At 37.8% G+C, this 16,714-nt stretch overlaps 1 protein-coding gene across 8 annotated transcripts in view; it reads left to right on the forward strand.

The window, feature by feature from the left end:
• The window catches only part of LOC134205449 (TOX high mobility group box family member 3-like), a 344,232-nt gene extending 328,777 nt beyond the window's left edge, over positions 1 to 15,455 (forward strand). For 7 of the 8 annotated variants that reach the window (XM_062680704.1, XM_062680697.1, XM_062680698.1 and 4 more), the window contains 2 exons: positions 13,931 to 14,175; positions 14,250 to 15,455. In XM_062680704.1, coding sequence (XP_062536688.1) covers positions 13,931 to 14,175; positions 14,250 to 14,316 — 312 coding nt within the window. In that variant the 3' untranslated portion in view covers positions 14,317 to 15,455. Of the gene's footprint in view, positions 1 to 13,911; positions 14,176 to 14,249 lie in introns of all 8 variants that reach the window. The other variant, XM_062680699.1, reaches the window with a different exon arrangement.
• Positions 15,456 to 16,714: the final 1,259 nt, after the last annotated feature.

Here is a 16,714-nt window from a genome sequence, read left to right on the forward strand (position 1 = left end):
TTTTGGGGATTGACGTGAAAAGTGATACCACACACTCAAATCGAGAATTTCAGCTCGGCAATTTTTTTTACTGATTTTATTCGGTAAAAGGAAATTTGAACCGAGAGCTCGGTTTATTCAAAAGTTTTAACCGACTTCTGCACTTAATTTTACCGATGTCTCAGTTGTAAAAAATAAAATACTGAGCTTCGGTAGTATGTATTACCGATCAACTCAGTTTTAAGCAAATACCCTGCATTTGTCAAAAATTAAGCCGATCACTCAGCAAAAATAAAAGCACTTTACTGAGTAACCGGTAAAATAAGTACCATGCTCTCAGTTTTCGACCAGATGCCGCATGAATTGACACCATATTTGTTTGCATATCAGAGCTTCTAAGATATCTGATTGCGTTGCACGAATTTGTTTAGCAAGTAATTAAAGCTACCGGTAGAATTTCTGGTCTATTTCAATATTCAGGTAAGTCCAAACATGTTTACCATCTTGTGCCACGATATTTATGTTAGTTTGCTAAAGATTTGAGCGTTAATTTTTAACTTTCAGACATTGAAAAAAACATGTACAATCACGGTACGACGTCGCTACTCCCAGTATGTTTTGGGGTTAGAACTCGTGGATCTGAAACTAAAATAAGACTTCAGGTATGCAAAGTGTTTAATAGGCTTTTTTCTTCAATAAATTATTCTCTATTTCTCTTATTAGATGATTGAATGGAATAAGGTTCCCTGCTGCCATCTTTGTGATTACTTCCTGGGCGTGAAAGAACAAGCGCTAGTCCTGTGCTAGCCAGGCGGAAGCCAGCAACAGAAAAATATTTTAGTATGATTTCTGATGAAAAATAAAAACGGAATAAATATGTTTAGGCTCTTGTGTAGGCCTGAGATTGAATGTGCTTTTGACGTAAACTACGTCTAAGGGGAAGACTCGGATACAGGGTGGCAAATGAAAATTTCCAAATTTGAGACCGTCACGAAATCATGTAAGATTTCAAACGTTAATAGCTCCTTTATCTTTCTATGGATTTTCGAGATTTTATTATCAATCGAATCGGATACTCTCCAGCATTTTTTTAAGTCTATTGGAACTATTGATAATCAACGTAAAAACATTAATAATTCCAATTCTTTACAAACTAAGTAAAATTTCAGATTTTCGTTACGACCGCCGTATGGTGCCGTTGGTTCTTGCGCTCTACTTTTGTGCGGTGATTCGCACAAAAAGTACAACAATAGAACCAGAGCAATGACCGCGGTCGGAGCAAAAAAGTAGTGTTTATGAAAAAGTGCTACAGATGCTGGACATGTTGATGTAAGCAAGAGGTGATCATTAAAATTGATTATTAGGTAGCACCCCTTTAAAATAACACTTCAAAAGCCACTCAACAGACGGAAAAAGGAAAAGCATCATCACCACTGCGGAATAATAAATTCGGGGTTTAAAAAAAAATGTTATATCCAACCATTTTCATATATTGAGTTACGCTAATTTTGTTCGAAACACAAATGAATTGGTGTGCGATCAAACATGATTTGCGTAAAAACTACAAATTTCACGCGGCAAAACGTTTACCAAAACGAACCGCGCTGTCTCCTGACCCCATATATCCAACATCCCCAACGGCCGGCGCCGGTATTACTTAAATTTGGGTCACCCGTTTGTACACATTGAAGGTAATATTATTCTTAAATATCATCTGATGGTTCTCTTTGTAATTACATCTGGCCTGGCAGAAACAGAGTAACAACCGTGGCGTCAATCATGCTCATAATAGAGACAATTTTAGACTTTTTCGCTCCCCTATGCTTAAACGGTGGTATCAGTTGTCTTTATAGAACTTCCTTGATTTTTAGCAGATTTGTATGTAATTTGACTTAGGACGCGCGATTTTAAGTTTTGCAATGTTGCTCATTAATATCTAAAAATATATGAGTACGTTGGCAACATAGGAAATTTAGCGAGTGAATAAATCGTTTTTGTTGCGAAACAATTTGCTGCTTGCAAGAAAAATTATTAAGGAAATATTAAATCGTGGGAAATTCAATTGAGCACGTAAAAGAATAACATATCAATAATGAGCATTTTTGTTTTCTTTTTAACTTTGCTTACGAAAGTTCGATCGGTTCGCAACAACAACCGTCTTACAGATTAAGAAATATTCTTCGAAGTCTTCGGGTTGATTATATTTAGGGGGAGATCCTCCAGTGCCGGACATAAAAGCCATTTGACAAAAAAACTCTAACTATCCGGATTATGTTTCCTTTTATACCTTTTACATAAAATATGGCCATTGATGATTCATACAATATTTGATCACGACGATGAATTGTGGAGAAAAATTTCACGCTTCAGAAAAATGTCTCCTAGTACCGGACACTATTGCATCAAATGTTCAAATATTGTTCAAATGTGACTAAGTTTCTGTTACATGAGTAAAGACATCATTCAGAATAATCATATTTTTCACGTGCTTCAAGCTGTAAATATTAAAAATTGTTAGCAGAGCTTATTTGACTCTTCAGCTAATTTTTTTACATCCTAATCCAATTGCTCACCTTTTTGAATGTCCTTTTTATTTCTGCTAAATTCTGCGGCTTTCTCAGCAAGAAGAAACAATTGAATTGAAGTAAGTGTAACAAAACAGGTGTAAAAAATGGCTATGAAAAATCTCAATGTCCGAACACCACAATTATATGGCACATCTAACAAATCATCATCATTATTTAAAATATGGCTAATATGGACCATCTTCACATAATCAGAATGCATTAGATTGATTTTAACATTGTTGGTTCAAATCTTCTTAAATAACGCGAAACATCAAAATTTTAAACATTTTTATTCAATTTCATATTTTGTACAAAGCTTACATGAAGATCTGATATCTTATGCCGTTAAAAGCCTTTTAAATAGCTTCCTTTTGTACGTAATAAGCTGAAGGAGGGAGCTCTGCAAGTATCGTTTTAAGAAGTGTCCGGTATTGGGAGGTATCCTGCGCTGGGGGATATCCCCCTAAATAGTTAATGAGCCGCCTCACGAAACGATCTTTCACGTACGGGGCGATTTTCATACAAACTTCAAACTGCTCGTACTCAGTTAAATTACAACCATTTCGGTTGAAAATTTAGGAGGTACATCAAAACAGCAGGGGAGCGAAAAAATCAAAATTTCAATCACTCTAAGCTCTAAGCAAATTAATTATTATCTTATAATCTGCTTTACGTAGTTTACGTCGGGCGGTCGTATCTTGTATATAACCCTTCTGATTTTTATTTATCAATAAGAAAAGTGAAAATTCAATTACATTGTATTCAGTACTATGAACTGCTGAAGCCGGTAATATTTTTTACAGATCCATCAGTATTGTTTTACCGACTGCTCAGCATTTCTTACAAATCTGCTCGGTATTTTTTGACACTTCGCTATCATGAATACTGAACCGAGAGCTCGGTAATTGAATTCGATTACCGAGGTGACTACCGAGAGCTCAGCTGTTGAGAAATCGGTAATTCACTTACCGAGCCCGGTGAATATAATTAAGTGTGCACGTCAAACGATACTAATACTTGTGACACATATATGATACCAATATCACTGTACAGCATAAAATCATATGTCTGTCACCCATAATCACGCTGGTATCACGATAGCACGATGATTTCCGTACCCTGCCCCTCGACCGTTGTATTGTACGAAACAGAAAATAATTTGTTGTTTTGAAATGTCAAATACGCCGTTTGACATATGAAATAAAAACAAACATTTGCAAGCTGACGTATAATTCCGGATGATATGTCTCACAACATTAGCAAAATAATTATTCGTAAGCCCATTATTTGCTACAATAACGCTCTGAAGATGTCTTCCTTTTGATTTTGCCAGTTCTTGGGTTGTTTCCGTCACTTTTGCATGATATTCAATGGTTTGAGTTCTGCATCGTGTGATTTCGAACATTTTGTTCAAGGATCCCATGGGTTTTAATTGGAATGAGGTCTGGGGATTGCGAAGGATGCAGGATCTTTGATTTGCTATTAGTCAGCATCTACTTTTTTAGATGGGAAGAATGTTTTGTACCATTGTTTTGGACAAATTCGAAATTGGATATATGACCCAATTGAACGGTGCTGGCTTTATCCTTTATAATGCCCAAATGTATTGAACGATCAGTGCCGTTTGCACTGAAATCACTCCAAACCATAGAATAGAGTAATTAACGTCCGCAGAAACGGAATATTTGCCAGAACTCGCATATTTCTGCTAAAATACCTATACGAAAAATTAGAAAACTATGACGCTTTCATATCGATGAATGAACTGCTGATGCGAATTCACAATTTATTCAAAAAATATGGGTAAATATTGTGTAATACTCATAAGAACTATAGTAACAGTTTATGATTTCTATACATTTAGATGAAAAACATACTAAATTAATGATTTCGTGTGTGTTACTTCTACGTGAAGTCAAACGATTTACAATGATATGGAAATGCTAATATCATCTTCCAAACCATTGATATTAGCATTTCCATATCATTGTAAATCGTTTAACTTCACGTAGAAGTAACACACACGAAATCATTAATTTAGTGTACTACCCTTGGTGGGGGCATCCATCAATTCAGCTGTTATTGGTCGACGGTACAGCAGCAGTGCCTTTCTCTGCTTTGTTCTCTCCGAGGCAGCCAAGTTGGTTGCGACGAGACGGACGCAATGAGAAAACAGAACTGTGCAATAAAAATCCTGTTTGACTAAATGCTGATGTCATATTAGAAATTTGGAGACAGTACTCGTCGATAGCAAATCCTTCCGCACGCGATGGCATATGAGCAAGTCAAACCACCTTCCTTTTGCCAGTGAAGATATATCAGCTTCCACACTGATATTCTTCCCTCCCCCTTCATACGGGAGCTTGGCAGAAGGAAGGTCGTGTGATATGTGCCATCACAAATATTGCCATCCGCTCGCTTTCAAATCGACTTCTATAAAAACATTCTTCATGCCTGCCGTATCCTAACGGAACTATCATTTCTATACTTTCGCCTCTAATTATATCATGAACATGTACGTCCAAGTTTGGAAGATGATATTAGCATTTCCATATCATTGAAAAATATAGTTTTGTAAAGCGGTAGAATCAGTTTCAAAACAAGCTGTCAAATAGATACAACGGTGGAAAGAAAAGATGTGTGTCATCTTGTCACTGTAAACGTACAGCGTGATACGAAAATCATTGTGCGGAAATCATATGTCTGTCGATAGTATAAGATACATCCTTCCGGAAGTTGACGGTGCTGTCATACACGGAACAACCGGTCGGAGCGGGATAGCCCAGGTTATGCGCTTTAATGGTTGACCATGAATTTTTGGGCAAACTGCTTTGTACGTTTTGAGTTTTGATGCCAAATATGGGTCGAGTAGGTGCAGATCTTGGAGTCGCTTAACAATGGAATTGTTTTGATTCTGGAACTTGCATGTAAGATCCTTCTTTACTCGTCTGTACGTTTTGCTGTCCTGAAGCAGAGCGTTCATCTTGGTCTTATAATCTTCTCTTTCTATTAAGACGGTCCTGTTTCCAGAAAATTTGTTTGCAGAGTTTTTGGGGCCGGGGAAGGTTCTTAAGATGGTTCGAAACCCCTCCCTGCTTTGGAAAGGGAAGCTCCCATACAAATGAATCACTAAAACTTTACTTAAACTAAACTTAACCTATTTTATACTAAGGGTACAAGCAGTTAATCGTTGCAATAGAAGATTGCAACGATTTTTCTCTAAAATTGGAAATTATTTTGTTGGACATTTGTTGCAATGTCTCAATATTAGAAATTCTATGAAGTTCATTGGTACTATACCACGGAGGCAACTTCAGAATCATTTTCAAAATTTTATTTTGAATCCTCTGGAGTGCCTTCTTTCTGGTATTGCAGCAACTAGCCCATATTGGCACAGCATACAACATGGCAGGTCTAAAAATTTGTTTGTAAATCAAAAGTTTGTTCTTAAGACAAAGTTTTGATTTTCTGTTTATAAGTGGATATAGGCACTTAATATATTTGTTACATTTGGCTTGAAGGCCTTCAATGTGATTTTTAAAAGTTAATTTTGATCTAGCAGAAGTCCTAAATATTTAGCTTCGCTAGACCAATTAATTGGAACCCCATTCATAGTGACAATATGTCTGCTAGAAGGTTTCAAATAAGAAGCTCTCGGCTTATGTGGGAAAATTATAAGCTGAGTTTTGGAAGCATTCGGGAAATTTTCCATTTTGCAAGTAAGTGGAGAAAATATCCAAACTTTTTTGCAATCTACTACAAATGACACGAAGGCTTCGCCCTTTGGCTGAAAGGCCCGTGTCATCTGCAAACAAAGATTTTTGACACCCTGGTGGTAAATCAGGTAAGTCAGAAGTAAAAATGTTATACAAAATGGGCCCCAGTATGCTGCCTTGGGGAACACCAGCCCTTACGGGTAATCTATCAGATTTAGAATTCTGATAGTTTACCTGCAGTGAGCGATCTGATAAATAATTTTGGATCAGTTTAATAATGTACAGAGGAAAATTAAAATTCATCAATTTTACAATCAAACCTTCATGCCAAACACTGTCAAATGCTTTCTCTATATCAAGAAGAGCAACTCCAGTCGAATATCCTTCAGATTTGTTGAGCCGAATTAAGTTCGTAACGATGAGTGGTTGAATGCCCATGGCGAAAACCAAATTGCTCATCAGCAAAAATAGAATTGTCATTAATATGAACCATCATTCTATTTAAAATAATCTTTTCAAACAGTTTGCTTATTGAAGAAAGCAAACTGATTGGGCGATAACTAGAAGCCTCAGCTGGATTTTTGTCCGGCTTCAAAATTGGAACAACTTTGGCGTTTTTCCATTTATCTGGATAGTATGCCAATTGAAAACATTTGTTAAATAAATTACACAAAAAGAATAAAGAGCTCTCAGGAAGTTTTTTTGATAAGTATGTAGAAAATACCATCATCACCCGGGGCTTTCATATTTTTAAATGTTCTAGTAATAGATCTCACTTCATCTAAATTAGTTCCCAACGAAGGGTCAAAAACATTCTCTTGATTGAGAATGTCTTCGAAGCTCCGTGTAACCTGATCCTCAATTGGACTAGTGAGACCTAGACTAAAATTATGGGCACTCTCGAACTGCTGAGCAAGTTTTTGAGCCTTTTCGCCATTTGTTAATAAAATTTTATTTCCCTCTTTAAGCGCTGGAATTGGCTTTTGAGGTTTTTTAAGAATTTTTGTTAATTTCCAAAAGGGTTTCGAACTGGGATCCAACTTCGAGACATTATTCTCAAAGTTGGTATTTCTCAGAATAGCGAAACGTTTTTTAATTTCATTTTGCAAATCTCGCCAAATAACTTTCAACGCGGGATCGCGAGTTCTTTGGTATTGTCTTCTTCTCACATTTTTAAGACGGATCAGTAGCTGAAGATCGTCGTCAATAATAATGGAGTTGAATTTAACTTCACATTTCGGAATTGCAATGCCTCTGGCTTCGACAATTAAATTTGTCAAAGATACGAGAGCATTATCAATATCACTTTTGGTATCGAGAGGAATATCAACATCAAAATTCCTATCGATATACGTTTTATATAAATCCCAATCAGCTCTATGATAATTAAAAGTAGAGCTGATTGGATTATAAATGGCTTCTTGTGAGATTTCAAATGTCACAGGAAGGTGATCAGAGTCAAAGTCAGCATGAGTTACCAATTGGCCACACAGCTGACTTGAATCCGTTAAAACTAAATCAATTGTAGAAGGATTTCGACTGGAAGAAAAACAAGCAGGGCCATTGGGGTATTGAATAGTATAATATCCCGCAGAACAATCTTCAAATAAAATTTTGCCGTTGGAATTGCTTTGAGCATTATTCCATGAACGGTGTTTGGCATTGAAGTCACCAATTACGAAGAATTTTGATTTGTTGCGAGTCAGAATTTGAAGATCAGCTTTCAACAAATTCTTTTGCTGCCCATTGCTTTGAAAAGGCAAATAGGCTGCAATGAAGGAAAATTGACCAAAATTTGTTTCAACAGAAACTCCCAAGGTTTCAAAAACTTTGGTTTCAAACGAAGAAAACAATTTATGTTTGATACGTCTATTAATGACAATGGCGACCCCACCACAGGCGCTGTCAAGACGATCATTTCTGTAGATAAAATAATTTGGATCTCTTTTAATGGAGAGTCCGGGCTTCAAATAAGTTTCTGTTATAATGGCAATATGCACATTATGAACTGTTAGGAAGTTGAATAATTCCTTACCCTTTAGAGAGCGGGCATTCCAATTTAGAACTTTCACACAATTATTTGGATCCATTAAAACGGAGTCCGATAACAATTTTTTGGGTGTACTTTATACCAACCTGAACAGCTTCTGGTATGGTATTTGCTTTGAACATTGCATCAATCATGTGATGCAATTGTTCAGTTAAAAAATCAAAATCGGAAGCAGTCATGCTACCTGAATCGGCAACATGACCATTATTGTCCGTTGGGACATGGGTATAAACCTCATTTTGAGAAGAGAAATTTTGTCTACCAGCAGCGATGTTTGCATACGTAGGTACATTGGAAAAATTGGAATTTACTGAAGTGCTTGCTACCCGCTGACGAGCGGCAAAATTTGTTTGTGAATTGTGGTGGGTATGAATTGCTCGACCGGTAACCGGTTTCGAAATTTGAGCGTTTGAAAAATTTCTACCCGTCGAATCTGGGATCCGATTGGAATTTCCCGTCATCAATTTTGCACGGGAATTCAAAACTTTTTTGCGTGAAGGGCATTCCCAGAAATTGGATTTATGATTGCCCCCACAGTTTGCGCACTTAAATTTATTGAATCTTCTCTCACAGGACATGCGTCCTTGGCGTGAGAGGTTCCACCACAAATCATGCATTTAGCATCCATGTGACAATGTTTGGTTCCATGACCCCACTTTTGGCACTTACGGCACTGGGTAGGGTTTGGAAATTTCCCCAGGCCTGCGGAAATGTTCCCATGTAACACGGACATGAGACATAATACAGGCCTTTTCCAAACTTTTCATATTATTTAGTTCACTTTTGTTATAATGAACTAAATAAAATTCTTGAGAAATGCCCTCTGGGAAGTACCAGAGTGGGATTTCTTTTTCATCTTAATTACTTGGACTGGTGAAAATCCAAGTAATTGAGAAATTTCAATTTAATCTCATCCAGTGATTTGTCATCACTGGGGAGACCTTCAAGACGACTTTGAACAATCGCTCAGTTTTGTCGTCGTATGTGAAGAATTTATGACGCTTCTCAGTTAAATAGTGAAGAAGACGTTTGCGATCGTCAAAGGATCCCGGCAAAACGCGGCAGTCACCCTTCCTAGCAATCTGAAATGAAACCTTGATCCCCTGAAGGTTACTCAAAATCTCATTCCGGAAGCCAGAAAACTCGGCAACAGATACCACAATTGGCGGAATCCTTTGTTTCTTCGCATGAATCGAATCACCTGGGCTAAAGGTAGATTCAATTTGCTCAATTTCATCATTAATCAAATCGAACTGATTGCTCAGTTCGATAGGAGAAGAAACAATGTCAACATTAGATTTAGAAGGAATATCTGAAGTCTCCAGCTTCCTTCTATTTTTCCGCGCTTGGGCAGGACGGTCTTGAAACCTTGTTTCTTTGAAGGAAGTGGAGAATTCAGAGACTCCCCCTTCCTCTTGTTTTTATTAATGCTCATGGCTGAGCGTGGAGACGTGACCTTCTAAGAGGTTTTTTCTCAGAACGGTGTCCCTGCAGGATTACCACCGCTTGTCGGAATTTTACTTCCGCAAACGGGTCCAACGTAAAACGAAGGCACGGGTCCTTGCAAAGATCGTAACGGGATCAGTGGGTACAAATAGCGCTAAGAAGCACCGTTGAAATTAAAATAGCTTCGGGTAGTATTAAAAACTTCCTTCCGCAAAGAGAGAAAGAACCGCACAGCACGAAAGCACGATGCGGTCTGACACAAATGAATCACTAATTTCTTTATAACTCGAGAATCAATCAATCAAATGGAACCAAATCTGACACGAGGACGTTTTGGAAAGAAATATATGTCTCTGTGATGGTTCGAAGCCCGTCCCCCTTCTGGAAAGAGGTGCTCCCATACAAATAAAACAGAAATTTCTGCATAACTCGGGAACTAATAAATTTTAGGCGAAACGTCAATGTCAAGACTGAAAAGCCATCTCCGAAGCATGTATGGAAATTCGCCGAATTTGTAACATTTTCGGCTTGTATGCATTCTGGATCATCAGATCACATTGTGTTGGTTTTAACTTACAATACCGATGGTGCTTTAGAAGCGCATCGGATTTATTTTACTAATTGAAAAAAAGGAAAAAATGTATACGAGTTTCAGATGGTTAAGATTCCGTTCGAAGTCGAAGGTGCTTTGGATACAGAGTTCGTCTTGAGCACTGTCGTGATTTCTGGTTCTTGATTCACCAGATCGCCCATAGTGGTTACTACACCAAACGATGTGCCAGTCACGTTTGGAGTAGTCTTGAATCTCTTGATAAAATCTTGATTTGAATTCTTGAGAGCTTCTCGTTTTCTTCTAATTCGATGCTTTCGTCATGCCATCCGTTGTAAGAATGAGCTCGTACCCTGTTGATGTCCTTCTTGTATACTGTGCGACGTTGGCAACGGAAATGGTTGGTGACGTAAACCTACCAAGATGTTAACGCTGAACCAAGTCAAATATTACAAAATGACAGAATTGACCACGCCTGTTGCGATGCAAAATCGAAAATAACAAAGAATTTCAAATTCAGAGTTTCTACATTATAATCTTTATTGTAGAACTAAATGGAATGGTTTCGAAATAGTATTGGATATATTGTCTTATTCTCTACAAGCACCATCGAGTTTGCAACGGATTGCATGACTGAAAAGGTGCCGGACTGAATTGTTCTATCTCGCTATCAATCTGATTTAAAATGCATTCGCAAAGATCACGCCCTTAGTTAGGAATGCGGTCTGGGAGAACGGGACTGATTTGCTTTGGTTTTTTGGCCATACGTTTCAAACTTACTTACTTTCAAAGGTAAGGTTTAAGATTAGGTGACCGAATGCGTATTCGAAGAGTGGTATATTATTTTGAGAATGGGTTTGTTATGTCATTAGGAGTTAGGACTTAAGACTGTCTAAGAGCTCAATAAAAGCGTCAACGAGCTGAATCGAATTAAATATACCTACTGAATGTGCAGTTTCATTTGGTTGACTACAGTTCTATACCTGCCATACACAGGTATGGGCGAATATAGGTAGAAACCATATTTCAAATTAATGCGACTGCTTTTTAATGATTACCCGCTCAGCTTTTCATTGAAAGCTCTTTATGCCCACCATTGCATGAGTATATATCTTGTGTGGCAAGTACAATGGATAGACTATGCCCAGGGAGTCAGGAATGTTTCCCACCCATGTTTACTTTATCCGATATAGGTATATTCCAATATATACCTATATCGGATAAAATAGGGGGTAGCTTATAGTAAAAGCACGAGTAAACATCGTTCTGACTATTCAAGAAAATATTTTGAAGTGGCAACATAAAACACCGTAAGTACAAATGATTACTGTAAGATTTGGTTTAATTTTATGATATCACCATCTATATATTCCCAAAAAAAAAATGTTAATTCTCCGACAAGCTGTACATATTCTTGAACGTGTGTTGATATTTTTTTGTCTTTATTAAAAAGATTTTAAGCCCTAGGTTGGCTCATCTCTTGTGTATTGATTTGATATTAATTATGGCAGTAGATGCAGTGTTAGGATTGATGGAGTCTTGAATCGCGTTCTGTGATATACAAGTGGCGTGGAAAAGTAATCTCTTGATAAAGTATTCCTGAGTCTACCCTCGGTCGGGTTCAAAATGACTCCGTATTTCTGGATAATCTTCTGATCATCTGGTCTGGCAACATTTATCAGTTTGTCCTCGAAGCTTCTCAAATACTTCAAAAGCCCTCAGTATACTGTTTGTCATTATGCCAAATATTTGCCAAGTCATTCCGAAGTCTATGTCGATTTCTAATCAGCATTGGTGTAACTAATGAAAAATTCTAGGGAGGGCTAACTTTTTTTAACATTCGATTTTTGCAGCCATAACACAGAAAGTTTATCGTTTTTGCTCGACCCTGAAGTACCCTTGACGACGATTAGCCTTGACTTAACAAATCTAGAAATCGCCTACGATTCCCCAAAACCTTGATACGTTCAGAAAAGAATAGTTCTCGAAAAAAGTTTTTGAAAACGTCGTATGTCCAAATGAGAGACTCTCTTTCATTACGCTCTCTTTCACTAATATCAAGTTTTGCGTTTATTAAAACATCTCCACCCCAGCACGCTAGACAAAGCTATTTTTTCAGATCTCGGTGAAAAAATCCGATGTAAATGTTAGTATGGCTTCGATATTAGATTATATGTTAAATCTCTAAATATAAAAATGAGTTGCTTTTCGGCTCCGTAACGCTTCACGGCAATTGAGCCTCCAAAATAAACGAAAGATTAAAAAATAAAAATGAGTTAAAAACCCTCAAGCTCGAACCAAAATTGATCTAGACTGCGATGCCAACGATTGACATTTAGGACGAAAAACAAAACAACCCCGCTCAAGATCTGGTAGATTCGTCTGTATTGGATAAATTAGTTAGTCAAATTCTTTTCTCCTGCTCTTAATTCAGTGACCTGATTAATCATACAATCTTTCAAATGGCGATATGACTGCAATAAACTAACCTTTAACCCTGTTTGAATAAATCGATTACAATAGGAGTTTAATTAGCAAAGCAAAGAGAGTCGGTGTAGTTTTTTTTTTTCAACTTTTAGTTACTTCTCCATGCTATCTAACAGTTTTATCAATACTTTCTCCAACCTCAAGAAGCCTAACGTGATAATTGAAAGTTCAAAATTTTCTAGAAATAGCTGCAAAATCCCTAGAACACTTTACTAGACAAATCAGCAGAAAAAAATGTCTTAGAATTTTCTAAATTATATTCAGGCTTACGATGCGCTGTATCGAATTTGTAAAGATTCAAAAATGCAATGCATCTTTTAAGATTAGTTTTATTTAGACACTTCGCTCGATTTAGTAAAAAAAAATCACAAAACTCTGTAACAATTTGAAAAGAGATTGATAGTTTGCTGAGTAATTCCATATCAAAATCGAGATTTGTTAGAAATTGAACTAAGCGACCTAAGCATCATGAGCCATTTTAAACTGAAACGACTTATCCTAAATTGAACTTACTTTTGGCAGGAAGGTGGCACGACGCCATGTTTTTGCAGCCAACATCTCTGTGTAAAATTCATGATAGTATGTGTTTTGATTACAAGCATCACATTTGATTCTCATTAGGATACAGAACTGTCAGTGGGATACGGTCGCGTAATGTTGGCTGCAAAACAAACCTATTGTGTGAGATAGGGATGCCACCGGGCTCTTTTGGCATCTTAGCTTTTGGCAAGTCAATTGAATTCAATTGAGTTGTTCAATTCACTTGCCTTTTCAAAACGTAGGTATCCTAATCAGTGAGCAGCGACTATTCGCGAAATCGAAGCTAAATTTTTCACACAACCAATGACAGTCATGTATGGGTTTTATCGGTAGAGGAACAGAGAGGAGGGGATTGCGGCCATGTTTCACTCAAACTCTGACAGATATCAATAGGTACTAGGTATACAAAAAAATGTGACAGAGGAGGGGGGGGGTATAGAAATCTCAAAAAGTAGTGAACGTCATATTTGAATCACCCCATACTTAATTTCGCAAGCTTTACCACAGACCATTTCCATTTTAAAAACCAACCCAATCACCCAAGCTTTGAAGCTGCAAATAAAAATAATAAATCAGTATTCTTCGCACCTGACAGATGTCACACAGTCAGCAACAAGGACAACAGCACCCTCAGGTTCCTGGCCACCCGATGCAGCAGCAGCAACAGCCGGGTGGTCACATGAGCCCCCACCAGGTTGCTCCTCCGCTATCCGGCAGCCCACCGCAGCAGAACGCCACTCCCCAGCAATGTATCCGGCACGGATGTCAGAACCTGGCGATCGTCAGTTCCGACTGGGAGGATGAGTACTGCAGTAACGAATGCGTCATCACACACTGCCGGTAAGTGGTCATTGTCTAATAGGTTTGTTCCGTTTGAGCTGAAAATGACTAATCTTTTTTAATTCTCATCGTAGGGACGTCTTCGGCAACTGGGTTCAAACCAACAACTCGCAACAGCAAACCTACTCGGCTGTTAAATAAGGAGTTGGCCAGGATGGCAACCAACAAAAATCGAAAGGGTGCAATCGCAGGAGAGGCTCCCATTCAAAGCGTAACTATACATAACTATAATCGATTCGTAATTAATTGTTATTACTAAAAACAAACAAAATTACACACTTTTTACAATGATACAACTTTTAAACTATAAGAAATTAACACACTATAGCAAATAAGACGTCAACAATAAAATGAACAGAATATTCATATGAATTGAATTCAGCAGAACTATTATAGAACTATAATGATTAAACGTATAAACTAAAACGACACAGAAAAGACAGCCAAAAGTTGCAATTACGTTTAGTGGATTCATTGAAAACAAAGGAGAACAAAACTCGTTAAGCAATTTCTAATCGTACGTCCCTTCTTGTTTTTGTTTCATACATTTATATAGATGCATACTTGTGTACATATTTTCAAACTAATTTCTTCTCTTAAGAAGCAAATACAAAAAATACGGAAAGGAAAAAAATGCAGAAACATACCGTGAGGCTGTATATTGTTATTCCTCTTCTTAATTTATCTCGATGAACGTTGTTTTCGATTAGTTTGTAAAATAAATTCAGAGTACGATCACAATATAGGCAAATAACTATTGAAGTAAGTAGTTGTCGTTACTGAAAATCAACAAAATACAATTACATTTGTAGCATAGATAAAACACATCCCCACATTTTGAAGCCAAGCAAGAAGCAACACACATTTACTAAACTGAAGAAAAAAATCGACCGAGTGAACAGGTCACTTATTAGACAAAATTGGAACGTTAGGTGAACTGTCACCACTCTGTCGCCAGGGTGTTGTATTAGAACGGACTACAATACAAGAAGCAATTGGCAAGTCTTGTTCGGAATTTCAGTGCAAGCCATCCTCATTGTCATCTCATTCATCGGATAAATCGTTGCATTAACCACTTATTTGGTCAAAGAGACAGGAAACCGAGATCAAGCAGCAAATCTCACTCATTGGATTAGTGTTCCAAGCGTCTGGCTCTTTTGCTGTGTGCTAGTAGCAACGAGCAGGCGATGAGAACTAAACAATGGTAAGGGCACTAGCAAGGAGAATGAAACCAGCAGCATACATACTAATAAAATACTATTTTGTAGAAAGTTAAATAATGGCTTTGTCAAATATTATTATATCACACTCCAATTTATTGACGATTTAATTGAATCGCGAATAGAGGAAAAAGAAAGGTAAACATTTTTTTCCACTTAATTAGCATCATGATAAACGAGTACAAACATGGTAACATAGAAATCTTGCAGTAATAATAACTGTGAAAGTTGTAAGTGTTGGTTATGTTATGTGAATGGCAGGTAAAACTCGTCTTTATGTTATGATAAAACAAGCCTCAACCACCTATGAAAACTTCAGCCAACCACCCACCATAGTCCTCCAATCCAACACCAGAGGTCCAGAAGAACCATTTTCAAGCAGCCATGAAGTGATCAAGAAGCAAGGAAGATTACCAAGTCGCGTTACTACCGGGTAGTCCGCAGCGAGCAGAGTAATCCGCCACCGACGCGTAGCTGACTAAAGAAGGAAGCTAGAGAGAAAGTAGGAAGCTGAAGGAAGCTTAGATTTCAGAACATCTTGGAGTAGAGGCGCCGTCGATGACGTGAATGCTCTAGCAAAGAAAGTTAGAAGACGAGGAAGAACGGACGAAAAGGAAGGAATGAAGAGGAGTGGGAAAAGGGGCTCCAAAGACAGGTTAGCTAGGATTAGGAGAGAAAGGCAGAAGTCAACTCAGCCGTGGTGGAATAGCAATCTCCGCAGCCTCAGGAACAGGTTACGCAAGATGCGGAAGCGCTACTTTAAGCATCTATGTGAGGAAACATGCCAGCGCTTCAAATGTTGGAACGAGAATAGGTATACGGATCTGCAAAAGGATCAAACAAAAAATTCAAATAGAAAAACTGTTCACGGACGCGTTCATGATTCGGACACACAACTGTTGGCAAATGCAAAGAAACAATTTGCAGGTCCTCCATCAACCATCGACCATCCAATAGCAGGCCTCTCGATCCCCAAATTCATCAACTTCAGGAAGGGCGAGACTATAAATCCATACCGGCAAAACAAACAAATTTCAAATGACAACAACCTCGAACAGCTATCAATGGGAATTGCTGATGCAACCACAACAACGACAAATTCAGCGTCAGCATTGTCAATTGACTCAATGCGTTAGCCGTTAGCCTAACCTATAGTTAGCCTGACTCAACAATCAGCTGACGGAGACGGACGTTTCATGAAGGCTCGACTACGGGACCCGAAAATAATGTATATCGTGCGTCTTTATCTGGCATATTTGTAAGACAAGAAGTCATCACTTTGCCATGAAGGAATGACACACATCAGCATCAAAATCAAC

This window comes from Armigeres subalbatus, chromosome 1, assembly GCF_024139115.2.
Source record: "Armigeres subalbatus isolate Guangzhou_Male chromosome 1, GZ_Asu_2, whole genome shotgun sequence".
NCBI lineage: Eukaryota > Metazoa > Arthropoda > Insecta > Diptera > Culicidae > Armigeres > Armigeres subalbatus.